This window comes from Orbilia oligospora, assembly GCF_000225545.1.
Source record: "Orbilia oligospora ATCC 24927 unplaced genomic scaffold scaffold00080, whole genome shotgun sequence".
NCBI classification, from domain to species: Eukaryota; Fungi; Ascomycota; class Orbiliomycetes; order Orbiliales; family Orbiliaceae; genus Orbilia; species Orbilia oligospora.
Genome location: NW_011645637.1, coordinates 918,695 through 944,389, shown reverse-complemented (window position 1 = coordinate 944,389; position 25,695 = coordinate 918,695). Strand labels below are relative to the sequence as shown.

At 44.9% G+C, this 25,695-nt stretch overlaps 10 protein-coding genes across 10 annotated transcripts; 5 read left to right on the top strand and 5 right to left on the bottom strand.

Annotated features, from left to right (window-relative positions):
- Positions 1 to 1,642: 1,642 nt before the first annotated feature.
- On the bottom strand, positions 1,643 to 4,685 carry AOL_s00080g267 (uncharacterized protein; the record flags this gene model as incomplete). Its single annotated transcript, XM_011124642.1, has 4 exons — positions 1,643 to 1,713; positions 1,775 to 1,930; positions 1,985 to 2,573; positions 2,640 to 4,685. 4 exons carry the CDS (start codon positions 4,683 to 4,685, stop codon positions 1,643 to 1,645), a joined length of 2,862 nt encoding a protein of 953 aa, XP_011122944.1.
- A 996-nt stretch (positions 4,686 to 5,681) lies between these two features.
- Positions 5,682 to 7,127, bottom strand: AOL_s00080g266 (uncharacterized protein; the record flags this gene model as incomplete). The annotated part of the gene is made up of 1 exon (XM_011124641.1): positions 5,682 to 7,127. One exon carries the CDS (start codon positions 7,125 to 7,127, stop codon positions 5,682 to 5,684), a length of 1,446 nt encoding a protein of 481 aa, XP_011122943.1.
- A 2,917-nt stretch (positions 7,128 to 10,044) lies between these two features.
- AOL_s00080g265 (uncharacterized protein) lies at positions 10,045 to 11,744 on the top strand (the record flags this gene model as incomplete). The annotated part of the gene is made up of 3 exons (XM_011124640.1): positions 10,045 to 10,560; positions 10,627 to 11,596; positions 11,662 to 11,744. The coding sequence occupies 3 exons, from the start codon at positions 10,045 to 10,047 to the stop codon at positions 11,742 to 11,744; spliced, it is 1,569 nt and encodes a 522-aa protein (XP_011122942.1).
- A 1,463-nt stretch (positions 11,745 to 13,207) lies between these two features.
- AOL_s00080g264 (uncharacterized protein) lies at positions 13,208 to 13,663 on the bottom strand (the record flags this gene model as incomplete). Its single annotated transcript, XM_011124639.1, has 3 exons — positions 13,208 to 13,235; positions 13,271 to 13,555; positions 13,635 to 13,663. 3 exons carry the CDS (start codon positions 13,661 to 13,663, stop codon positions 13,208 to 13,210), a joined length of 342 nt encoding a protein of 113 aa, XP_011122941.1.
- A 70-nt stretch (positions 13,664 to 13,733) lies between these two features.
- Positions 13,734 to 14,171, bottom strand: AOL_s00080g263 (uncharacterized protein; the record flags this gene model as incomplete). The annotated part of the gene is made up of 3 exons (XM_011124638.1): positions 13,734 to 13,767; positions 13,859 to 13,932; positions 14,010 to 14,171. 3 exons carry the CDS (start codon positions 14,169 to 14,171, stop codon positions 13,734 to 13,736), a joined length of 270 nt encoding a protein of 89 aa, XP_011122940.1.
- Positions 14,172 to 14,877: 706 nt separating this feature from the next.
- AOL_s00080g262 (uncharacterized protein) lies at positions 14,878 to 16,470 on the bottom strand (the record flags this gene model as incomplete). Its single annotated transcript, XM_011124637.1, has 1 exon — positions 14,878 to 16,470. One exon carries the CDS (start codon positions 16,468 to 16,470, stop codon positions 14,878 to 14,880), a length of 1,593 nt encoding a protein of 530 aa, XP_011122939.1.
- A 1,240-nt stretch (positions 16,471 to 17,710) lies between these two features.
- AOL_s00080g261 (uncharacterized protein) lies at positions 17,711 to 18,865 on the top strand (the record flags this gene model as incomplete). The annotated part of the gene is made up of 1 exon (XM_011124636.1): positions 17,711 to 18,865. One exon carries the CDS (start codon positions 17,711 to 17,713, stop codon positions 18,863 to 18,865), a length of 1,155 nt encoding a protein of 384 aa, XP_011122938.1.
- Positions 18,866 to 19,478: 613 nt separating this feature from the next.
- On the top strand, positions 19,479 to 20,057 carry AOL_s00080g260 (uncharacterized protein; the record flags this gene model as incomplete). Its single annotated transcript, XM_011124635.1, has 1 exon — positions 19,479 to 20,057. One exon carries the CDS (start codon positions 19,479 to 19,481, stop codon positions 20,055 to 20,057), a length of 579 nt encoding a protein of 192 aa, XP_011122937.1.
- A 105-nt stretch (positions 20,058 to 20,162) lies between these two features.
- AOL_s00080g259 (uncharacterized protein) lies at positions 20,163 to 20,591 on the top strand (the record flags this gene model as incomplete). Its single annotated transcript, XM_011124634.1, has 1 exon — positions 20,163 to 20,591. One exon carries the CDS (start codon positions 20,163 to 20,165, stop codon positions 20,589 to 20,591), a length of 429 nt encoding a protein of 142 aa, XP_011122936.1.
- Positions 20,592 to 23,146: 2,555 nt separating this feature from the next.
- Positions 23,147 to 24,722, top strand: AOL_s00080g258 (uncharacterized protein; the record flags this gene model as incomplete). The annotated part of the gene is made up of 5 exons (XM_011124633.1): positions 23,147 to 23,561; positions 23,620 to 24,398; positions 24,449 to 24,548; positions 24,610 to 24,646; positions 24,707 to 24,722. The coding sequence occupies 5 exons, from the start codon at positions 23,147 to 23,149 to the stop codon at positions 24,720 to 24,722; spliced, it is 1,347 nt and encodes a 448-aa protein (XP_011122935.1).
- Positions 24,723 to 25,695: the final 973 nt, after the last annotated feature.

Here is a 25,695-nt window from a genome sequence, read left to right as displayed (position 1 = left end):
CGAGATATTTTATATCCGCTCTGCGCTGTGTGTTAGTGAATAGTCGAGGGAGGGGAGGTACTTAACTTTTTTCGCTTTCTTGCGACTAGGAATATTAATTTATTCCTTTGCGACAGCTTCCTTCCGCTTAAGCCCAGCTGAGAGTTTGCGCCAAACCCTGCCGGTATGACGTCCAAATGCTACTTGGCTGCAGCCCTGCCAGCCCCGTGGTTTTTTTTTTTTTTTTTGTAGAAAGGCGTCCCGTGGAACTCTCTTCTTTCTTTTCTAGTATATACTGGTAAACTCGGTCGGTATAGCTGGTGGGCAGCTAGAGTGTACCGTTAAAATACCAATTTTATGGTAAAATGGTGTCTACCTGTCTGCCGAAAAGACTGAGCTCCCGACCAAATCGTCAAATATCGTAATAGAATCTTCAAAATCGTAAACTGATAGTTTGTCGTTTCTACAAAGGAAACCCTTCTCTTTCTTTCCTTCTTTCCAGTCCTTCTGCAAACTTAAAATATCGATACCGCAAACAAACAAAAAAAGACTATTCTCATAAACTTCTAGAAGCAAAAAAAGAGTTTTTCTATTCGAAAGAATATCGAGTGGGAGAGAAAACCTTGATATTTAAACCTTCAAAGCTTATTAAATTAACAAAAACAATGGTAACCAAACTGTCAGGGAAGCTTGCCTCACATTCCAATTAATATCATGCTGACGTTTACCCCTGTCCCAGATTCTTCTCCCTCTCCTCAAGCTTGGTGGTTTGTTTCCCACAGTCCTTCCACTTTGTTCAGCTTGTGGTAAACAATTTCGCTTTTCTCCATAGCAACTGGCGCCAAACATCGCCAATAAAAGTCTCGTTTTCCTCGTCCTGCTAGGCGAAACAAAAGGTATTGGCTTGGATCCAAAATTTATATTTAACCACTGGCATCGATTCCAAAGTTTTAATAAGTTGTGTTTGAAAATATTAGAATAACCGCAGGACCCAATACCACGATTTTTTACATCTGGGAACCTGCAGGTCGTTCACAATTAATTAACCAGATCGATCTGGTGAATTTAATATACATATATCCCTACATATGCAGCTAGCAGCCATGTCGTAGCCAGATGCCTGGAATCCCAGATCTGTCGCACGGGTACACATGCCATGCACACGTATTATGTACGTTCGGATGGCACCCGCCATGGAATAGCTCCCAAACCAGACTTATGCAGCGTGCCGCATATTAATAGTTAACTCATTCCCATGCATAATGAACCCTTAACCCAGGTCTGTGACGAGACAAAATGAACTAGGTATTCCTGGAAAATTACGAGGCGGAAGCAGATCAGAGCAGTAACTACTCCGTAAGAATACTGTTCTGGCGGAAAGAATTCTTGATCAATCGTTATATACTCGTATTATTACATTCATACAACCCTCATAATCGTACAATCTATGCATACCCTCAGCCTCTCGTTAGATACAATTACAGGTTACCATCATACTCCGCCAAACAAAACCACAAGCCATGGTAAGCCTCAAAACTAAAGAAAAGAGACAAGAAAAATGAAGCGCCAGAAGAAACACCATAAGAACCCCTCGAAAACCCATCATTTAACAATCTTATCTTACCCCACATCCAATTGTAGTATACTAGTTGAAGAGTATTATTTATACAATCCCATAAACCCTCTTTGCCAGAAAGTAACACATTATGCCAAACATCAAAAGTCCCGCCGTAACTATTATCAATTAGCCTTTTAGTCTATAGTAAAAGAAAAGAAAAGAAGGAGAGATACTTACTGCCCCAGAACCACATCAAATGGTCTTCATCCCCCTGTCCCGGAACCAATACGTTCATCCCCCACAAACCCGTCACGATATTCATCGGTAGTACAATAGTACCCAATACTGTTAGTCGTCCAAGTGTATCTGCTGTCTCCTCCTGCCTCTCATTCACTATTTTGCATTAGCACAACCTTCAAGGAAATTGTCAGAGGAGAAAACGCATACTCTTAATGCTGATCTGGGCCAAGTAATTGCTATGCCCACGGCTCAGTATCTTCTCCACATGTACTAAATTCGCCACCATAGTAACAATGTGATCCTGTATATCTCCCAAATACAACCCAATCTCGCTGCGCGGCGCGACATCCCACTGTTCATTACATCGCTTGCTGAACCCTTTGATCACATCCGCTTTGTTCCCCATCAATCTGTACAGTCCCATAACCTTCTTTCTACACGTCGCAATTCTTCGTAACATGCTCGCATCATCAGGTTGTTCTATATTCGTAGAGACATCGGATCTTGCGGCAGTCGAAGGACGACGAAGGATAGAATCGAGCTTTGAATTGCGGCCTTGGTCTAACGACGGTGTTGGAGATTTCGGTTTCGTGCTTGAAGTTTCCACTTCTGCAAGTATCACATCGTCGATTTCGTCGCACTCTTCTTCAATCATTTGAATGATTGGGCCGAAGGCATCAGTAATATTATCTATCAGGGCGTAAGAAATCCAATCCGCTGTGATATCAATGTAATCTTTCAGTTGACGAATACGACGTCGAACGTTTGCACCGTGTGGTGTCATCGAGAAGTGGAACTAGAAAATCCAACCATCAGATTAGGACATCCCTTGCATTGGATCAATTGTGAAAGCGGGAAATACCGTCAAAACACCTGTCCGGAAGACCACAATATAGAAATTCACCGGCTCCATGTAATCCTCATCCGTAGGATCCTGCTCGAACGTCCGATAACTGACTAAATAATAATTCCTGAATAACTCTACCTTCTCCCGCGGCTCTTGCATGAGTATGTCCTCTGCAGTAAGCGGATGAATTCCAAATGCATCTTGGAAAACCTTCATCTCCGCCTTCGTAGGACTAAGAACATCTAGCCACCATGTCGGCCTCTCCCCTTCTTCCCCTGATACAGCAGCGCCGGGGGCAGCAGATGTCGCATTTGTAAATTGGCTGTCTTTCGTTGGCGCTTGTCGGAATGGAACCCCGAAGTTCCCACTATTATTCGCTGTCCCCATCCCATCGAGTGCACTCAAATCTTCACTACCTCTCACACTGCCAGACACCCTGCCAAATCCACCCCTTGGTGTTGCGGTGCCTTTGTCACTCCCTTTCCCACATCCAATATCAATCAAACATTCTGGATCGTCCTCACAGTCACTCTCTTCATCACTGCTGCTACTAACCCTCCTCGGGGGCGGCATAAACAAGTCTCTAAATGTCGTCTCCCCAGGCGTAACAAGCTCACTAATTGTTTGCGCGTGAATTGTCGCCCCCAATTCATCGTTAAAATATGTAAACCGATAGGGTAAATCCTCGACCTCGCGGTGCCAACCCTTCATCGTAGGCCTAAGCCTTCCACCAACATATACAGGCTCCGAAACCTGTCGTGCGCGTATTCCCTCAGCTGTTGTCCGCTCCTCCTTTTCTTCACGACTCCACTGTTCGAACACGCCGAGGTCGGGCCATTCTCTTGGCCTCCTGCGGCGTCCATGGCGTATGCTACCGTTTTCGCCGGGTCGAGTCGGCGTACCCATCCCATCTGTAAGTCGATCGCTGACGGGAAAACATACATCCTCCTCTGCTTCGCCCATCCCTGTCCGCTGACGGGTAATCCCAGGAGGGGGTGTAGGCGGTGTTGAGTCCAAAAACGGGTCGCTGGGTTGAGCTAATCCGTCATCTATATTGATGACATGGTCTTCTATCCCGCTATTCAAACGACCCGCCCCACGAGTTCCTGGCGAAATACTTTCATCTATTCCGGATGAATATGGTTGTAACGTTGGTGATGATGGCACTGAGGGTGGGAAGTTTACGCTGCCGTAGGCTAAATTTAAGACAGCGAGGTGCTGAGGCTTTCGCTTCCTACTGTTGCCACTGCTGCGGGACGAGACGCTGGCGGCGCGGGGGGGACGACTGGTGAAAAGGGAAGTTCGTTCAGTTGCGTGATATTGAAGCTCGCCGCCAGCTGGAGTTCGCGCGAGAAGTGGCGTGGTGGTATCTGGCGCTTCTTCTGTGTCTGATAGGTAGTCACCAGTGGGGCCTCGACGGAGCTCAGGGGTCAAATCTTCGGACGGTTGGGTGTAATCCTGGAAGTACCCATGAGGGTGGTTGTGGAAGTGCCGTTTACCAGGAGATACGGGACGGTTCGAGGTCGGAATCCCAGCTATAGTATGGTGCCTATGAGGTTTTGATATCTCGCCCAGCCCCATGGTACTCGACCTCCGTGGTCGTGTATACCTCTGCTCCCGATGATCGAGTAACCCTGTAGAATCCACACTCGTAGAAGAGAGGTTTTGGTGAATGGGAACCTGCAACTGGTAGAAAGCTGAATTTCTCCGGGCGGCTGAAGCTACTGGCGAATTGCCTTCTATGGTAGCAGTACGCGCTGTATCGACCACCTCATGACTGATCGATATCTCATTATCGTGATCAACCATGACGCTAGCTCTTCGAGTTGTTACTGTATTTCGACGTCGTCGCCGACGGTGGCTCTGCGGTGACCGGTTGGAGATAGGGGGCTCTAGTTGGCTATTTGAGGAAGCACCCGGGACCGCGGTCGGGTTAGCCGTAGCTTGTACGTTTACGTTGGAACCGTTACGAGACGCCCTTCGGGTAGGTTTGCGAGAGCCTGATGCATTTGAGGACGACGTTGACGAGGATGAGGCGGAGGAAGTCACTGAGCCAGCCATTTTGGGGGTCCTTCGGTATCCAGTCACACCTTATCACGGTGATGACCTGCTAGGTATTATGTAAGCCTCGTTTTTAGTGGAAAGATACGAACTACCTCTTCCGATGGAACAGGTGGGACTCTCTCTTTTTTGTGCGCTAGTTCAAACAGAATGTATCCTCTCAAAAAAAGCCAAAATGAGGTTTTGGGGAAGAGCGATTGGACTGAAAAACGGTGAAGCAAGGAGTGCGATGGAGCCGATTGGCCGATGCAGGGCGGAGAGAACTCCTGTTCTACAACGTGGACGTCAGCAAGGATATCACTGGCTGGATTCCGGTACGAACCAACCAACCTTATTCAAGCGTCAACCGTTATGAGAACGACGACAATGGTAATTGTGATGATGATGAAGGTTCGATGAAGATTGAAGGCATCATGACGGCATTTGGTGAGGTTCGTTGAAGATGGTGCCTGACGTAACCTGATGCGGCCCAGCTGCGGCTTAATACTTTTAGCCAAATACCAAGATCCAACATTGCACCGCATTCCTGAACGACAAACTCCATCAATCCAATTAAATATTAAATACCAAGGTGAATTCGCAACATATATTCCATAGGAAGGAAAGAATGAAAATAAAATATTTGTTATTTGTGGAATAAGTAAGTAGGTTTATATAAAAGAGACGTCTCTTGCGAGGTCAATATATAATAAAAGAACGTCGAAGGTTAGGCTAAATAAGTACTTGAGAAGTTGGTAATATAATACAGCAAAGCTTCAGGTAAAATAAAAATAAAAAGCGACGACCTCCGAAGGTAAATTTTTTTTAGAAAGCTTCAATCCAAACGCCTGTCGAAAACGAATATCAAATCCATAGTCTAGGTAAATAGGCACCATTGCAAATAAACCCCAATACTTATCCGATCTTGTAAATACTTAAGTAGATACCATTGTCAAGAGAAGAAAAAAATAAATGGTAGCCTGATAAAAACCATTAAGATTGCGTGCGGAGCACAACTTAAATGCCTCCGACCAAATCCAAGCAGCTGTCCAAACAACCTTCCAGCTCTTTAACTCTAACTGTCAATTGGTTATTCTCGCTCCTTAGACGTCCAACCGTTCCGTTACAGTCACATTTCCCCGAGGTGTCCACGATTGTTGTCGTTCTCCTCAGTACATTTCTCAATTGCGCGAGAGGTCCAGTTCCGGTATTGGTCGTTTCCATCTCGTCTTCAGGTGTAAAAGTTGGGCCGGGGGAACCAATCGTGCTACCAGGCACCTTGCCGTCGTTCGAAAATACTGAGCCACTATCCGACTCCGACTCAAATCCCGAATCCGAATTGGAGCTCTTAGTCCTCGACCTGATAAGTCCCTGTGGTACGTCCTTCGGCCTAAGCCCAAGCCCGTACCTTGGCGCGGAGGAAGAAATAGAAGAAGCATCATCCATCTCGATTTCTCGAATAGATTTGGCCTCCCACTCGAGTCTCTCGTTCTCCGCTCTGAGTTTCTTAACCTCGGCATTTGCTTTTGTGGCAGTCTTTTCGGCTTCTTCAGAGGCCTTCGAGAGTGCTTCTTGTACATTAGCAAGCTGCTCGCAGCTAAACTTCAAACTTTCAATCTTCTGGTCCTTTTGCTCGAGATCATCGCGGAGGGCTTCGATCTCTGCAAGAGCATCAGCTAAGGCTCTCGTCCGCTCCATGTAACCAGTATAGAGTCTCTCAATTAACTCCATGCTCTGGCCGTGAAGAGCGTGGAACCCCTGCGGTGTACAGTTCAAAGGACTCTTAGGCACCCCGGCGTTTAGGAGCTCTGCAAAGTCCATGCCTGCAAATTCATCGCGAATCATGGGGTTCCCATCGAAAGTTTGTGCATCATTTAACCCTGTCCGTTCGGGTAACACAAGATTTGAGAGTGTGGTGCTATTGGACACCGATCGGTGAGAAGATGGTGCGGAGCTGAATGCCAGCCCGGAATTAGAGGCTGTGTCATTCGCCACGCCTAGACCAAAGAAATGTGAGAACTTGCGGCCTGCGCTTGTATTTCCCTGTGGTGCGGTCAAAGAATTGTTTCTAGAGTGTGAAGGGCTGTATCCAGCCTGAGGAGAAGCGGGTGTAGAGGGAGAAGTAGTCGTGAAAAGACTTGTAAAGAAATTCCCATTCTCAGAGGAGATTGAATTTCCTCGAGAGTGGTTGGCTGGTCGAGCCGAGGCAGGAGAAAGGGAAGAGGAAGTAGACATCACGAAGTTATAGAGTCTTTGTTCCTTGTAGGTGTCGTAGTGATGGTCTGGGAGTGGAGTGTCTGGAGGGGACAGCCTGGTGGATATATATGCTGCCGCTGGTTCAGTGGTGCCACCAGCAGCAGTCTCCTTGGAGACATAACCGTCATATTCAGCTGGTAGACTCCTACGCTTGGTAGGGTCCGGAGTGAAGGTTCTTGACCTTGGTCTCGAAGTCATGCTAGGCATTCTTCTTTAAGCTTTCCGGTTGATGGGAAAAACTTTACTTGGCGGAAAATAGAGTTGGAGAGGGCGAATAAATGGCCCTGAGTAACAGGTACTTGGTTTAAAGGTTGCTGAAAGAAGCCTCGAACTTGGGTTTCCAGAAACTCAAACCCCAAATCCGTCGACAAGGGGATAGTATATTCTAGCAACTCTAGGAAACTTTCAGGACAGTTATCGTGACAGGGACGGATTGAGTGGCTCGCCTGCCCTAGTTGATGAAGAATCCTATTAACCGAATAAAAGGTAGAGCCGGTTTTGTCGTCTCTCTATGAATGATAATGTTATTGCAAAACGAATGATGCAATAAAGTGGTGATTCCGTTTGCAGGCGAATTTAAAAATAGGCAAGTTAAATTTTAAAGAAGAGACTGCCGAGGAAAGTGAGGAGGCGACCGTTAGGCGATTATTTAGTCGAAGATGAGGAGTAAGACAGCAAGATAAAAATATAACCAGACCCCTGAGATGTCAAGTCAGGAAGATATGTTATATAGATCCGAGATGAACGACCCGATTAAGATATCAGACCCCGTTGAAGGGGATTTGACCCTGTCGATGCCGATTGACAGCGGGAATCGTCGGTTCTGGTAAGAAAACAACCCCTTTCTAACTACCCGTTCCCTTATTCTGTAGTCGAAGGGGCTCTTGAGAATGCAAGTTACCACAACCGGTAACACAATTGTCGACGTCTCTGGCAGAGATCGTTGGTTGAGAGTTTGATGGATCGTCCCGAGCCAAATCGCGTTGGCTCTTGCGTTGAGGCCCTGTCGATCTGCAGAGTATAAAAGGGTCCGGCAACAACTAACTTTGAAGTTTATTTCGAGTCTCGATCCCTAACAAAAACGGCCCAGATTCTTTCAGTGGAAAGATGAGAAATTAATTCTGCTTGAGGAACGCAGGAGATAAAAGAGTTGGCCCGTGTCCTTAAACTCGAACAATCGAGCCGATTAGATTTCCGGATAGGTTAGGGCTAGGTAATCTTGACCGACGTGTCTACGCTTATTGACCACGATCTGCTGTCCTGTCGTCGGTTGCGGATTGTGATGAAAGCCAAAAGCTGACTGGTCCAGCGGGTACTGATCGCGTCTATATTGAACTTTTCCGTGTGCTGTTCACCTATGACTGGTGTGCTTTTTTTTTCTTTACCAGGACCCCGTACTATAAATGGGAGATGGAAGGAAGGAAGGACCGGGGAAATTGGTTGAGGGCTTTAGCTTGCAGTAGTTTCCCTACGATTTCGGACAGTTGCAAGCGAGGACGGGTTAGACTGGGTAGTATACGTCTTCCTCGGTGTCTTTCTTTTCTGTGTCCGTCAAGTTTGAGGTTACCGGCCCGGCAGGAAGTGGAGTCAGGTAGAGGTGATTTTTGAAGGATGAGATGCTTGTAGGCTGCTGTCAAGTGGTTAGGTTATCGTGGTAGATATCATGCATGCAGTGTGATGTAAAAATGCAAGTTCCCATCACATCAACCGAGGTGTGAAAATGAAAAAAAGATCTCGAAGCTTTTCTCAAAATGCGAAAAATGAGGATCCTCGCAAGGATATAATTATTTAGTTAATAGTCAGCTATCAATAAGAAGGAATGAAGAGGAAACAGATTTGGAATAGAAATAGGAATGAGGGGAGCAGTTTAATCCTCCATCATACCCCGCCGCCCTATTTCTGGTGCTGTTTCGACGAAATTAATTAATTTACAGGGCAGCTCATCGCATGAGAGGAAGCACGTAAATTGGGCGGGCTGGCTTTCTTAGGCTCGGATTTTGTGGTGGTTGGGCTGAGAATCACTGAGACTCAATCAATCCGGATCCAAGGCCGGCGGCTGGGGACTACCCCTATTCGACATCTGACTGGTGGAAAGCCACAGGGGTAGCTTCTGCAGGCCCGGCCGGACCAGTCAGAATCCACGGATGCCGGCCGGGGTCACTTGAGCTTGTGTCGACGGCATCTTTTTCGTTTGCATGTAGGCTCATGTATTGGCGGATGCAATAGTGGTGAAGATGTAAGATGTAAGGCACCGTCCGCACTGTTAGATATAATCCTCAACGACCGATGTACAAAGCAGTACGAGCAATTATCAAAATACGTCTTCTTTTGATTCGGAAGAAGCCTCAAATGACTTAGATTGTACTCCGTACCTAGGCACACGTAAGTATTGTGTCAGCTCAGGTTAGTAGTTCCAGCATATCCTTCATTCTTTGCCTGTTCCAACCAGACTTCTGCGGGGGGCGGGAGTAGACTAGCGAACATTCCGTTGTTTCCTTGATCGATTCCGTCCAGAACAAAGAAGTTCGGTAAGCCCCGTGTTGTCGGCACGGATCTTGTGTTGCGTTTGACAGCATTGCTTCCAAAAATAGAAATGTGTTGTGGAAGTAGTCAAATACGACACATTCAACACATTTAGTGCAAACAACCTAAGACTACTTCGTACTGGTCTCGTACTTGCTTTGCTGTCTTGCATTTGTCACCACCCTCTGATGTCGGTTGCGTAGTCTCGAAGCAAGTTAATTTGAATTAAGCTTTTCCGTCGCCCTGTTTTGTTATTACATAAAAGCATTCAAGAATAAGAAGAATAGAGCAAAGCCTTAGATACTACGCGGTTAGTTAGAGTATTAACTAAAGTATTAACAGCACAAGACAGCACAGAAGCATATGCTACATGCATCATATCATGAGCATATGAGGAGAGATAGGAATGCCCAGCTACGATGCGTTGTCCGAACAAGGCTGTGGTTACTTGGTTAGCTGTAAGTTACCTAACTACACAGTACACCCTCCTCCAGTTTACACGAGACCAAGTGCAAGCACAAGCACAAGCACAAGCACGCCCCAGGAACATCCCAACATATCACTAACAGGTAAAAGGTAGCTACCTACTCCACCGCTACCAATGAGCACCCAAACGCCTTCCAAACGCTCCAAATATGCCAACGATGAGGAGCGCAAAGCTGCCGCCCGTGAGCGACAACGACTTTACGCTGCCCGGAAGCGCGCCGAAGCAAAGGAGGCCAAACTCCGCGAGTCCCAGTCCTCAATTGATCTCGATGTTGTCCCACCACCGCCCGAGTCGGTAATAATTGTTGCAGCTGCTGTACCTGACATTGTACCCGAGGTTGAAGCCCCGCTGCCCGTGAAAAAACGTGTTTCACGAAAGTCTGCGATTGATGCGACTGTGGTGACCACGGCGACGGTCAATGCTCCAACCACTCCGAGAAAACGTGCCGGTCGTCGCAAGAACGATGAGAAGGGAGATGTTGTTGGAATGAATGGCGACAACGCAGTTCACGTTGTTTCGAACTTCGATGATACAGGGCACTCTTTGAAGCCAGAACATATCGATGTAGATATCGCGGAGAATGTCTCAATTCCATGGTCATCACTAGTACAATCATTCTCTAAGCCATTGGTTAGTATACTTTATGCTCAGTATTATAAGCAGATATTAATTATTAATACGCGATATATTACGTAGACTGTGGAATCATTTGTTCCGCCATCTTTGCGCCCTACGGACACCCTCCTCATCCCCCCACAGCCCTCTCCAACCTCTCAACTCTACTCCCTCCCAGTGACCCCATACGCTATTCTCCATATCCCTGGCAATCCCGGCCTAGTTTCGTACTACACACACTATCTCGCGGCTCTTTCAGACCATCTTTCCAACATCCCGGGATGTGAATTCACGATTTTCGGTGCCTCTTTAGGCGGATTTAATACTTCTGAATCTCCAGATTCACCATCTTCTTTCGTATCTCTACAAGACCAAATATCTCGTCAAGTAGAAATGGTATCCCACTTACTAACCACCCACCCATCTCTTAAAATCATAATAACAGGGCACAGCCTAGGCGCCTACCTCCTACTCTCCCTTCTTCACAATCTCTCACTCCACAATCCAGATTTGAAATCAAGAATAATAGGAGGAATTGGTCTCTTCCCCGCATTAACCCATCTCGCAAAATCGAGTTCCGGAAGAACGGTAACTCCGTTCGTAAACATTCCTGGTGTTCTACCGTTTTTGGTTGTTTTGGCAAAAGTTTTGGTTACATTGATACCAGCGGTTATATTAAACTTTTTGATGAAGATATTGATGCCTGCGCATGAACAGAGTGCGAGGGATACTACGTTATCGTTTCTGAAGAGTCCTTTGGGGGTTAAGCAGGCGTTATATCTTGGTAGAGATGAGTTATTGCATATTAAAGATGATGAATGGGGTACTAGCGTTTGGGGCGATGAAGGTAGTAATGGCAATACGGAGTTAGTGTTCTACTATGGAGAAAAGGATCATTGGGTATTTGATGGTGAGAGGGAGAAGTTGATCGAACAGAGAGGGAGAGGAGGGGTCAGATGGATTGAAAAGGATGGATGTGAAATTATGCAAGATAGATGGAAGCCCAGAATGATTGTTTGTGAAGAGGGGGTTAGGCACAGTTTTTGCGTTTGTGAGTATTTTAAACCTCTCCAAACTCTTATAGAGGCTTTATAGACGCTAACGATAGCTATGTAGCGACTGAATTCTCGGAGTTAATGGCAGATAAGACAGCGAGATGGGTGGAAGATATCGTGGAGAAAGATATGAGGGGCATATGAAGTCTAGACAGTGATATAGTTGAGTATAACTGTCGTTCTGAGTAATATACCCACAATCGCTACACACAGCCTATGATTGGAATATGTTAGAGTGTATAATGAAATACCTAACCCACTATACAATAACATTCCAGACGTCCCTAGCTAAGTAGGTACCTGGGTAGTCTCAGAGGGGTTAGAATGTAAGCCCGTACTTTGCAGATGTAGACACCATGCTGCCCCAGACGGTACAACATAAACATGGGATAGGATACCGTCCTATCTGTCCCGCATCGGCCTTAAGGCACCAGTTGGGGCTAGATCGATTCCAATTAATATGTGGATTTGTTTTCTTATCCCCAGACCCGTTTCGAACTAATCGATGACCCCACATACCACGAGAGAGATTCCCCGCATAGAGAAATATCTGATCTTGTCTGCCGTCGTCCTCCGCTCAAAAACGCTTACACTATCCACCTTCCACCGGATCTTTATCAATGGATATTTAGGGATCCCCATTATTGATGTGCATATATAATTTAGTAATTTATATCTTATTAATTATAAAGAAACGCCAAGAGGGAAGCTTCTTTTCTCCCTATAAATAGAAATTTACGCCATAGGTAAAATGTAATCAGGTACCAAAACGTCGCTGGTAAGAGTATCTAGAGATGATCCTACATCTCTAGAGGCTAATAAAAAGTATAGATACGTACCCATAGCCGACCAAAAATCGGTCTCCATATGGGTATTAAAAGCAGCAGCACCAAAATCACTAAACTGATCAATCACCAGCGCGCCCGAATCGAAAATATCGCCACCGTAGCAACCAAATAAAAAAACGCCATAACCATCATAAACAGTCCAAACCACTCCTTCCCAATCCTCTGTCCAAAGCTGAATGTACTAGATAATATAGGTCCTGAAATGAAGTCACCCGTTGTTTCTGCCACTGACATTGCATTATATAAGATGGCGATATGTCGGGGCTCTACTACGGATGCCGCAAGACTATGTATCAAAGCTGATAATCCGTAGCCGTGGGCAAATATTGTTAGGCCTGTAGACTGGGGTATTAGTAACAGAGACCAAGATGTCTAGGTGGACTAACATGCTAATATGGAATTTGTTAGGGGGCGTTACCAGAAACTAAAAAGAAAAGATTCGGTGCCAAAGCCATTAGAGCGGAACCGAGACATAAAACACTCGCGCTGAACCGAGTGAGCCATAGATCTTTAACTTCGGTAGCCATGTTAAGCCGAGTTCTAAATAAATGGCTGGCCAGTGGCAGGAGAACGAGAGATAATATCAAGTTTAGTGCCGCCCGATATGATGTGAGCAAACTGGCCTAGTAGAGATATCGAAAGGATTAGTGAATGTAAAAAGAAGGTCTCGGGGGAATGAGTATATTAACCTCAGATATATCCCAATCAAACTTCTTAGATATATATTGTATAAAATATGGCGTCGAGCTCCTGTCCATGTTAGTCATCGTGGACGCTATCATCAGAGCTACTGTTTCCCTTGATATAGAGATTAATCTGAACAGGTCCTTTGAGGAATGTAAAGCCCTCTTAGCCCCAGAGAAAAGGCTGGAATCATCCCCTTCGGAGAGGGAATCTCTTTCTTCTTCGGTGTCTTCGCTCTCTGTTTCCTGCAAATGCACCGTTTCGGGTAATATGCTGATTGTGATAAGACTTCCTAGAGCAACAGTTGCGAGACCTATGTTGACAGGTATCCAAGGATTTGTTCGCATCAGAGTAGCCGCGAGTGGGATGACCAGCATCTCAGCTATGAGAACTGCAGCGTTCATAAATAAAAATATAGATGCCCTGCCGTAACAAAACTTTATGTTTAGCATATACCTCATGCATTTTTGCAAAAAGAAATTTAAAATCGACCTACACTTACCGATGTTCTGGAAGAGTGAGATCGGTCATTATCGTATAGATTAGAGACCCCACTACAAGGTTTCCACCACCAATTAGATGAAAAAATGCGGACAGCCAGCTAATTCGCAATGGCAATACTTCTGGCCACCAACCTAGAGTAGTCATAAAAATTTGTTTGTTAATTTTCAAATTCTCGAGCGAAATCAACATTATCGGGGGTCGCTATTGCATTATTTCACTTACAAACCACCTGAATCCACACTCTCGCCAGTGTCAACCCGAACATCGCCAGTGCCAGCACCACTTTCCTTCCACATCTATTCGCCGCAAACCCAAACGGAACTGCAACAAGAATACTGGCAAGGCATTCAAAAAGCTGTTGCCATCCTCTTACGTTTGCAAGCTCACTTTGGACAGGCTCGATTTTACAACGCCGATCGTCAGCTGCAGCCCAAGAACTCGAGAAATCCGCAAGATCAAGAGTTGTCGTGCTGTTGATAGTGTTGGTATCCCCATAATAATTTTTACAGATAATCGACTCCATAATAACCGTCATCGGGGCGATTTGTATATCATTACTAGCTTCGGTTAACAACAGAAATGCGAAGAGGGCTATGATATGATTTCGATAGGGGGTTTTGGCGGTGGTTTTATGGGTATGGGCCCCCGGCAATAGAGGATGAACTTCATTTGGTATCGATATCCCCTCCGCATCTTGATCAGTCGAGTAAACCATCTATGACAATACTTTAGCGCTGCGATGGAGAAGTCTGCAGCGATAAAAAAAAGAGAGGTTTACGGAAGTTAACTTGAACTAGACTGGATGACTGGTTTACGTCCTTAGGCACAATATTTAAAGAAGTGTGCCGTAGGACGTATGACGGCTCCGGGCCTTGGAGTCACGGCAGGACGGCTGTGCGCCATGGTTTCTGCAGGGGAGCCGTTATTGATGGGTTCTTGACAGCCTTGGCTGATATCGATCATTTCCTTGGAACTGGGGTCGATGCCCGATCCCCTTAGCAAGCTTGAACACTCGGACAGGATAAGATCGCTGTTCGCTCAGTAACTATGCCATATGCGTATCTATAGCGAACATTTGAAATTAAAAGTCCGGGACCAAGATTCGATTCATGTTCCTTATAATCGTCTACTTAAGTTTTTATTACTTGACAAATTTTCTAAATACAAATCGGGCTATTCGAATTCATGCGTGTAATCAGATCTCATTCAGATTCATACCCCAGAGGTCCTCGATCCTCGCTTCAGTCTCTCGCTTCTGCCATAAACTGCACTGGCTTTGCCGTTCGCTCGAACCGAAATGCTGTTATGGTGGTGCTGGCCTTTAGCGAATGCGCAGTGAATGCTCTGTTGTAAGTTAGCCGCCAGTTGCGGGGTTCCCCAAAGGATTTGATATTAGAGGCAACATCGGTCTTCTCAGGAGCAAAAACAGTGATTGAATGATTTGCGAGCTGGAAACATCTTGCGAGGACAAAATCCAGCTCTTCCACAGATAGTGATTGAGTTTTGGAAAGCAAGAGGATATGGTCTACTCTCTGATTGTAGTGGGCTAGGAATGGAACAATTTCTTTGTGAATTAGATCACCATAACGCCCACTCTGCTTGCATAACTCAATCGTTTCTTCTGAACCATTCACCCCAATAAACTCGCTCTCTTCTAGTCTCTGGGGCATCGCCACGCCCCGACATTCAAGATCCAGCACTTTCCCGCTGTATTGGAATGATGTTATATCCTTAGGTATATCGGAAATATGCCATAAATTCTCGCCGCCATCATTTGCCGATTTTTCTCTACTTTTCTGTTCGGGGTGGTCGAGGTAATAATTCGTAATAAACGTATTAAGAACAGCTCTGTGCCCCCCAGGGAAATCATGCTGGACATCTAAATCCTCATACCTCGACCCGGTCGGGAAGAACCAAACAGGCATAGGGTCAACTTCGATGATAAACGGCTTCTTGTCGCTCCTTCGAACTCGAAAATCGACTTCACACCCCATATAACTAGGTTGCGCTCCGGTTTCCTCGAATGCCTTCACTGCGACCGCTTGAAGTTCTTTGTATAAGCCCGGATCTTTCTCTTCATCCAATAAACCATAGCCGGAATCTTCGTGATATTTAACTTCAAATGTTAAAAATTGCTCTGCTTCGTTCTGCTTTTTGCCATACTTGACGACAAGGGGAGTAAGTGCCACCGGAACATATCCCATAGCGAGCACGACGACTGAAAACTCGTCGCCGTCTATAAACTCTTGAATAACTAGATCCCTAGCATCCCTTCCAGCTTTTTCAAGGGATTTCACATATTCTTCCGGGTCCTTCTCTCCAAGAGCTTCTGCCCGCCGGAGTCGTTGAGCCCGCATTCTTGGATTCAACCTGTTAATTGTAGCCTCCAATTCCGCCTCATTTCGAACCAGTGAATTTTCGTCAATAAGCTTGCTCGCATAATCAGCAGCCGGCTTCACAAACAAAGGAAATTTCTCGTCGCCGGGGATAGGTAAATTCCCTAGCCGTTTCGCATCTGCAAAGAAATCGAACTTGTCGCGTGCTCGCTCAAAACTTCGAACGCCGGCGGACGGTAAATTAAGAGACTCAAAATACTTAATAGCTTCAAATCCAGCGATAGCATCATCTCTTGTCCCCCACATGAAAATGAGGTAGAAATCATATCCTTCTGCGATCGCATCGTCGATTTGGGCCTTTGCGGTGGCCTTGACTATGTATTTATTCTCGAAAGTGTGTTGGGTTGTGAAGAGACCGGGATCTTGCCAGATATCTTCAGGATCTTCCTCGCCGGCTTCTATCCCTTCGTCTGATGAGTGTAGGCAACAGATTTTCATTTTGGCGGTTTCTTAGCTTTTCTCGCTTGGATAAAATTATTTGGGTATCAAGAATACAATATGGCTTGGGTATTTTGTATATTCGACGTAGGTTGTATCGAGGACCTAGCTAAGCTTTAACTTTGAGTCAGCTCTAGTTCGCTCGGATACGGTTAAATAGATCTAAGATCTTGGAATAGATAAGCTCCCGAACCGTCTCTTATGTCTGAGACTGAGGTTAGTCGTGACATCATACATGAGATCAGAGTGGGCGGGGAAGTCGACCCTAGTTCTAAAGCGGCATGCTGAACCGTTAACCGGATCGGTATAAGGACATAACTCGCAACGTAATTCGCACATGTCGGTAGGCGAACCAATGCTCGGTGACCCACGTCAGCGGCTCCAAGAAATGTTAAGAATATAGGCTCTGTAACAGCTTGAGAGCTCTTGAAAGTATGTATCTCCCGCAATTGTAAATAGCATATTAAAGTATTATATTATAATGATGTCTTTGTTCCTGTAAGCCGTCGACTGTCTGCCTAGTTTGGCTAAGAGTTCTGCGTATACTATATACTAATATTGCGCAGCCTCGTTTCGAATTCTGATAAGGGCATGAATTGACATAACCATGAAGCTATTCTAAAGAATTTCTTAAGTAAACTGATTAAAGGAGAACATTCCCCAATAGAGCAGATTCTTGTCAAGATTCTCTAACAAGGGCATTCTGCATATATATCTCGTCCCTTAAATCGAAGGCCGAGGGTATCCGCACAAGCTCTTTAGCTAAAAAATCCAACAACAGAATGTGTTGCATGGGCATTAAACTGGTCCACGTTCGATTCATAATATAAAATATATATAGAGAGTATTATACAAGGAAAAATATGGTCGTTTCAATGGATCGTTCAACTACATCCTTTAATCGTTTCAAGCTTAGTATTGCGGCCTGTCTGTACCCTGTATTCTTCAATGTCCACAAATCTACCATTAGGCAGGTCCAGGCGAACTTCAACGGAGGCGTTCTCAGTTTCGCATAGGGTTATTCGATCCCAGTCTGCATACATACGGGATAGCCAGATCGCAAATAATCTAGCTCGACGTGCGATCCCGCTGCCATGGCCTTTTCCAAACATAACCTCCTTCCATTCACGTCACATTGATTTCATATTCGATACCGTATTCCCAGCTTGGCTACCCTAGTTGATAATAGCTTTGTGAGCTACTTCTGAGAAGCATATATCCGCAATACTGGTGGCTAGTCATGACTTCGATCGTCATTTCTAAACCACCCTACCAGCTCTCCGGCCGTCTCTATGCCCCAGAGGCTCCCACAACAAACTACTCTCCTGCTATAGTAATTGTACCGCCGTCAAATGCTGTGAAAGAACAGTTTCCATCAACATATGCGAGATTGCTATCCCGGCGCCCGCATAACTTCTATACAATATGCTACGATCCCTCCCATTTTGGCGCTTCCGGTGGAAACCCTAGGTATCTCGAGGATCCAAATGCAAGGGTGGCGGATATATCAGCTGCTGTGGATTATTTAATGAAGGAAGTTAGAAGAGTTGATAAGCTAAAAATTGGAGTAGTGGGACTATGTACGGGTGGTGGGTACGCTATTGCAGCAGCGAAAAAGGATTGGAGAATTAAAGCCGTTGCTACCGTTAGTTTGGTCAATATTGGGGATTGGTTTAGAATTGGTTGGGATGGAAGAGGGCCAGCTCAGAAGAATACGGAAACTATGAAGTCTGTTGGGGATGAAAGGAGGAAAGAATTGAGGATGCGGCCATCTTCATCGAGTTCTGGAATATCTGGGATACCCTTAGGCCCGGGTGTCATCTCGCTACCTTCAACACCAATTGACACGAGGAGGAGCGTGACGCCAACATTCGATAGCTATAGACGACCTTCAACGCCGACATTTGATACCTACAGACGACCGTCGACGCCTACAAGTCCGGGATTTCGAGAACTTCACACAGGAGCGGAGGAGGAAATGGGAAAAGTTATCCCATTTCTCCCTGCCGTGAGCGAAAAATCACACATGGACCTGCAAGAACTGGCAGAGTATTACACAACACCCCGGGCGTATCACCCTCGGGCCGAAAATAAATTATTACACCAAAGTTTACCTCTGATACTGACATTTGATGCATTTGATTTTGTGGAAACGTTCTTGAAGGTGCCGGTATTTTGCATGATCGGAGGGACGGCGGGGAGTAGGTGGCATACAGATCGACTTGATATCATGCTAAGACGGGGTAGTCAAAGTGGTATTAGAGGCGTTGATAAACTTGTGTTTGTTGAAGGAGTGGGACACGTCGATTTTTTTGATGGCTTTGAAGAGATCGATAGAGCAGTTGGGGATATCGGGGGCTGGATGAGGCAGAAGTTGGTATTGATAACATCCTGAATTCATGAACGGCACATGTCCGGCGCCTGTTCTTAAGATTTCTATAAATATATAAATTCTACCTACCGTATACCTAGTTACGTTACGTAACAATTGATGGCCAAGAAGAAAAGAAGTAGACTCAAATGATCATATGAATGCATGTATATATATGACAGTTCGTCTTAAGAATTGATTGATTCGGTATTGTGGTTGCAAGTGTAGGCTGGGCTCCACGTGCGCTCTTCTGGAGATCGATTTACGTTGATCTACGGGCGGAATTTGTATATGTAACAATCCCATGGCCATGGCCCATGTTATTCCTATTCTAGATCAATAACATCCGTAAGCTATAAAAGGTACTAAAGATATAATCTAATACATAATTTGAGTCGGTCACTCTAGTCGATTTTATTTGAGTCACTGGCTCGAAAATTTAACCTCTGGCTAGCTGGGATCTACATATATGAAGCACTGGGTGCAATATACAAGCGTGCAACGGAACTAGATTATTGATCCTACTCCTCCTAGGTCCTCATCCCAATCATACCTCACTCCAAGATTGGTCAGCCAAATCCAGGCTTTAAAGCTTTTATACATTTCCTTTCTACCTCAGAAGGTTTTGATATTGACCATGCTGCTAGGTCTAGACCATGAGCTGAACCCGCGGCCACGGCGAGCTCTCAAGCCGAATTTTACGAGACATCCAATAGAAAGAGCTCGGCAGCACGATGACCATGGTCTTGCACGAAAATACATAATTCCGTCGTGGTACACTCTTAAGCCAGAAGACCTGTGGAATATTAATATTCCACAGTTACTAAAAGAAACCTCCTATACTCTAGCAGCCCACAATGACAAGAAACTCCAAGAGGCAGTAGAAGTACAGTTCGCCCATTTCATATATTCGTCGAATATGATCGAGGGCGACGGCCTTGATATCACAGAAACGACAAAGATTGTTAGAAGTTTGATTGCAGGCTCTAAAGTCGAGCTTCTGCCAGACTTACAGTCCATTCACGATACTGAGTCTCTGAACCGGGCTATTGTATCAAGGAGAGCGGTCATTCAACATGTTGGGGCTTTCATATATCTTAAAGAGCAACTATTTGAATGCAAAAGCCTTTCCAAACGAGACCTCAGAGTGTGCCACGGAATCCAAACAGACAACATCCCTTCAAGTGTAGGCGTCAAAGGCTACCAGGGGAGGTAACGGACATGCGGGTTCACAGTTAGCAAACTCCTCACACGGAGGACGGGGGAAGAAGAAGCATATTGCGATCCTCCAGAAAAGGTCCCAGAGAACACGAGATCCTGGATGGCCCGTTATAGCACCACCCTAAATGATTCTGATGATCCTGTGGCTGCGGCATCAGAGCTCAAAATCGAGTTTCTGAGGATCTGTCCATTTTTTGATGGCAACGGACTCATGTCGAGGCTTCTGTTTAATTTCCTCTTGATGAACCATTATCCACATATTCTAGTTACCTTCGGTGAATCTCGGTCTGAGAGGTCGAAATATCGTCACTTAGTTCGAGAGTCAATCAGAAGCCAGGCTCCAGGGATTTTTTCGTTCTTTGCATTGCAAAATGCTGCTGGATCCGCATTGCAGCAACTTGAGGGTCTTGGCCCAGCTACTCAGCTCGAGCTCTCGGATATGAGTCGGTTGAAAGCAGATCTGAGTCTCGTTAGCGGAAGGAATCAAGAAGAAGGTTTGCCTGCACTTGGGGACTTATCGCTTAATTAAAAGCTTGTAAGTAATATTTATTACATTAGAAATTGTATTCTTGATAAGGTATATATGCGTATGTATCATTACATTAATGTACATGTTTAGTTTTATATCACTAGTGCATAGATAAGTATGTAAATTAGGTATACATTCTAGTCTTGTATTAAAACGCTTCGGCACGCTGCTGAGCGTAGCGAAGCATACATTCAAAATGTATATTAAAAGGCGATATCGACTGGTATATCATAGTTTAAAGGATAGAGGGAAATTTCCACTGCGGGTTAGAAGCGACTTTGACTTCTAAGCTATTTATGGCCCGAAACCTAATTGATACATTCCTTTATGAAATCTGTCTGGTATTCGGGGCTAGACGTCCATCACTAATTAAAGAAGTATACCTACTATATATCGAAATTTCGTAAAATTCTTCCAGGTCTGGGCACGAGACAAGTAAAATCCGTGTGTTTAAAGGTTACATTATTACTCCAGCTAACTTCATCACGCACGCCCAGATCATTTTGACATACCTTCAGGAGCATCCAAAAGGGGTAACCGAATAACATCTCCGATCCGCCCTCTAATCACTCCTCCCATCTAGTATAGATCGTAGCTTCTTGTTGTTGAAATGCTGGAGAACTTTTGTTCTCATGGAATTATTGACCTCAGGCAGGTCCAAAGCAATTGCCCGTGACAGAGAGTCGACCAATTCTTCCTGATTTTGGCTCGAGGCTGCAGAATATTTCGTACTGCCATTTCCCTTCGTCTGGTGATTTTATGACATGAGCGCAAGTTAGGACTTTGTCGTTGTCGATTAAACTCCCAGAAGCCCTCGATATATGTGGATGGATTGCTGCCGCAGACGAGGAACCCGGTCCCGCAGCCTCTGAAAATCTCACTGCCAGCATCACTACAGAGTTTTTGAACCTTCTTAATAATCTCTGATCCTCACTTTCTCCGCAAAATCCGGGTTTCAAAAATGTGAAGTAGCGATTAATCCTATCCTTTGGAAGGGTGGCATTGCTCTGGTGTAATATCTCTGTGCTGCGCCCAGGGCTTAGCAATAGTGCTTGATCTTCTGCTCTGACCTTGAAAAGTGGCTTGAACGGGAGCCACGCAGGTTGCGGTTCGAATACAAATCCATGGTTAAAAGGCGTGAATAGATTTGTCGGCTGCCGGGCCACAACATCTTCGAAGTTATCGATTAGGTTTTTAACCAACTTTTGATGGCAAAACGTTGTCGTTCTAGCCACACAATTCGTTATTCTCTGTGTATGTCGTTTCTTCTCATTTCTGTTTCCCCGATTCCCGCGTTCTAGTATTGCGGGAAGCTATTATATAGTTGGACCACGAAGGCGTAGGTATCGCATATAATTTTGAATGTGTTAGTGGCTTGAGATTGTGGCAGCAATCGGACGGTAGCCAGGCATCATCAAGATATGATTTAGATTTGGAATCCTGAAAACCGAAAGGCTACCTGGCTCAGTTAGCCTACGAATTATTATATATTTTGGGCCTGCATACCGACCAATCCGAAGGCAGGAGCTATATAGCGCTATTAGTTTGTATTCGAACATGAATTGTGCCTTTTCTCTTTTCTTTTTTTTTTTTAAAAAAATAGAAAACAAGGGTGTTGAGAATGCTATATACCTAACTTAGCCATTGTAAGGCTGCCGGGGTATGCCAGTTAGCTTTAGTGGTGCTATGTCAGTCATGTTGAGATGTCTGATGTTCCATCAACAGATGTATCTTAATATCTTTTGCATACAAACCGCAGGCCTGGAGCCGTCTAACAGATGCAGGGTATGCTTTTCTGCGGAAGAAATGCTTAAGGATTTAGGAAGAGAGGAAGAGAGGAGTTTCGAAAATGTTCAAGCTTCGTAGGTCTGCTTTTGAGGGATCTCGTAGCGTCAAGTATATACCATTAACAGCGATAACGATCCTAGGTCTCGTGGTGAGGAAGCTAAGTTAGGAAATTAAATGCTGATTCGATTCACGATGCAACGCAACAGCTCCACCAGACTTAAAGCCATCAAGCCCTTCGAGGCCCCAAAACGGCTTAGCCCCTGTATCTGGACGAAAATGTATGTTGGATTTCGGCTCCACAACACACGCAATTCGAAGAAACCAAGGATCAGACCGACCCACTGGACCGAGTCTGCCGACCGTTGACGTCGAAGCGACGCCTTTAAAGCAAGCTCAGCCGTCCAAAATGCATGAATTTCGCGTCAGGATACCCAAAACAGCTCGGTAAGCCTCGTAAGTCTTTTCACCAAGGTTGTATATTTATCCACCCTGCACGCCAAAAGAAGAGAGCAAACCCGTCCGCATGAAGACGGAGCGAATAGAAACAGCGTCTTTTTGTCGACGCATTACTGCATAATATAAATTTCATGGACAGATGGTCATTTTTTAATGTCTCTGAAGAAAAAACAAATATGTGTGTATATATAGTGGACAGGTCCGGCGCGGATGGGGATAAGCGACCTGTCTAGTTCGATCCTTTTAAACGTCAACTTTGAGATCCATTCAACCTCCTTTAGAAATCCTTAGATCTAAAAGGTCGGTATATAATGCATGCATTAACGGATAATAGCCTTAGGACTATCGACGACAGTCGGCCCATTGAAAATGGGCTATACCCACACCCTCTAGATACATTCTCTAGACCTCTTCTATATCGAGAGCAATGTCTCCGCAAATTCTCTGCCAAATTTCGAGAAGAAAAGGATTGGACGCATAAACTCACAGACCGAACTTTTGTCGCTAATAAGATGAGAGAAGCTGCGGCTGTGGATTGCGCTCTTCTTGGCGAAAAAATACAAATCTGGAGTAAAGAGGATGTGGAACTCATTTATAGGGAGTTAACGGAGGGTTATAAACCATACGTCGAGAAATGGAAACAAACTAAGCTACAACCTGATATAGATGGTGTTTGGAGGATAGATGATTTTGTTGATGAGAGTTTAAGACAGGAGCTTATCAAAGGTACCGTTATCGTCTCTCCCAACTTATATTTTTTTAGTGTATGCTAAGTTTATCGTAGCTGCCGCAACCCTTGAAGCGGACCCAGAGAAACCGTGGCATTCAGTAGTGGGTCGGCAGTTACTAGACCTTGTCCATCCCTGCGATTTTCCCATAGTATACGGCCATTCGAAGACGATGGATGGTGAGCCAGTAGAGGCGCCCAAATTTCGAGAACCCACTCATGGGGATTCAACTGATTATTATGCTCCGGAATACCACTATTCTGAAAAGTTTTGCTGGCTACCCTCAGAATTCGAAATTTCAAAAACTGGAGAAACAAAGATAGCATCATATGTCAACAACTTAGCTCTAGACGAAGAGAAAACATTATTTTATCCGATTTTAGAGAAAATATTTTCGAAATTTATACCGCTATTCAACCACGCCCTGGCCGATCTAAGAAGAGAAGCTCATGAGCTAAGAAGAGTAGAATACCAAGAATACCGAGAGCAGCAAAAGTCAATATCCGGAAAATCCGTTACAGAGGATGTTTATATAAAGACAAGAGATAGGCTATTCAGGCAGTTCGAAAAGGGCGAGAAACTTACCGCCGATGTAATAATCGAGCCCGAGACACCGAATTTATTTAAACGATTTGTCCCTTTCCATAAACGAACAGAGGTTTTGTTCGGCGGGAACCCTCCAAGTTTTGTCTGGGAGCCACCTCCAGAAAGCCTGTTAAGAAGTATTCAGCTCCAAGGTACTACAGTCAAGGTCATCGTCAAAATGGCGACTCTGATCTTGACACCGGAGAAACCACGGACCACCGGGGGGCCTTGGCATGTGGAGGCACTCAAGGTATATATCTCTTTAAAGACAGCTTGGAAATCGCGGCACTAATTGAACAGAATGAACGAATTGTTGCGGCAGGAATATACTATTACGATCAAAAGAATATTACACCTTCATCGCTAGGATTTCGTCGTGCCGTCCGCGATATGACGCTCTGTATGGAAGGAGAATGCCAGGGGCTATCAGGGAAATATAATTCAAGAAACCATATCTATAGCCGCGCTGCTCAAGAAATGGGAAGCATCGCCACTAAGGTGATAATAAACTCCAAAGAACGAGAAACCTAAGGGAAATAACTAATATCCAATGTATAGAATAATCGGGCTATAGTCTTCCCCAATATCTATCAGCACAGAACTGAGCCCTTAGAACTCATCGACAAGACGAAAAATGGCTATCGCAGAATTCTCGCATTTTTCTTATGCGATCCTTCAGGATTACACGAAGTGAGGTTTCGAACTAATTGTACTAAAAGACTAGAGCGGCGCTGACAATCAGTAGATACCCACCACGAGAACTGTTCCACCACAGCAACCAGGTGTACGAAAGGCGGCAATGAAGAAACTCCGCGATTCTGGTGATCTCAATTTACCCTTCATGATGCTAGAAACTATCACAAAAGATTTGCCGTCTACTATATCTAAGGAGGATAACGAGAGGTATCGGAGGGAGCTCATGGAAGAACGAACAAAGCTTAATGGGAATACACGGGCGTGATATCCTTATAAATCTATCTCGTACTATATTAGCCACTATAAATATGTGAAACAGAAACAACGAGCCATACTATACGTACATACTTAATTATCAAGAGAATTAGAGACATTTAACGTTGCCATAGCCTGCGAACCGAGTTATAGTTCTATACTACCTCTTCTGGTCTAGAATCTTAAGCTGGAGCTGATAGATCTCAGGTAATTCGGGATATATACCTACTTAGTTAGCGCACCATGCATGAATATAAGGTATCTGTAGAATAATTTCATACAATAAGACTAGTCTAGTTGAGACGGGTGACCGAAAGCCACCAAAACGAGAATGTGTTATTGCACTGATTATATCGATTATATATGAGACAACCAAGTATTGAACTGTAAACTAACAACCATAGCGTTGTATTTTGAGGGAGCAACACAAAACAGGATGCTGCAGCTCTGCCGCAGACTCGCATCACTTAAAAATCGGTTGCAATAATTACCGAACTTGGCCCTTCTGGGTCTGAGCTTATCTTTATCCCTAACTTTGAGCTGTGCTTATTCAGCAGGAGTGCAAATTGGAGTACAGCATTCGTCGGTTTGTTCGT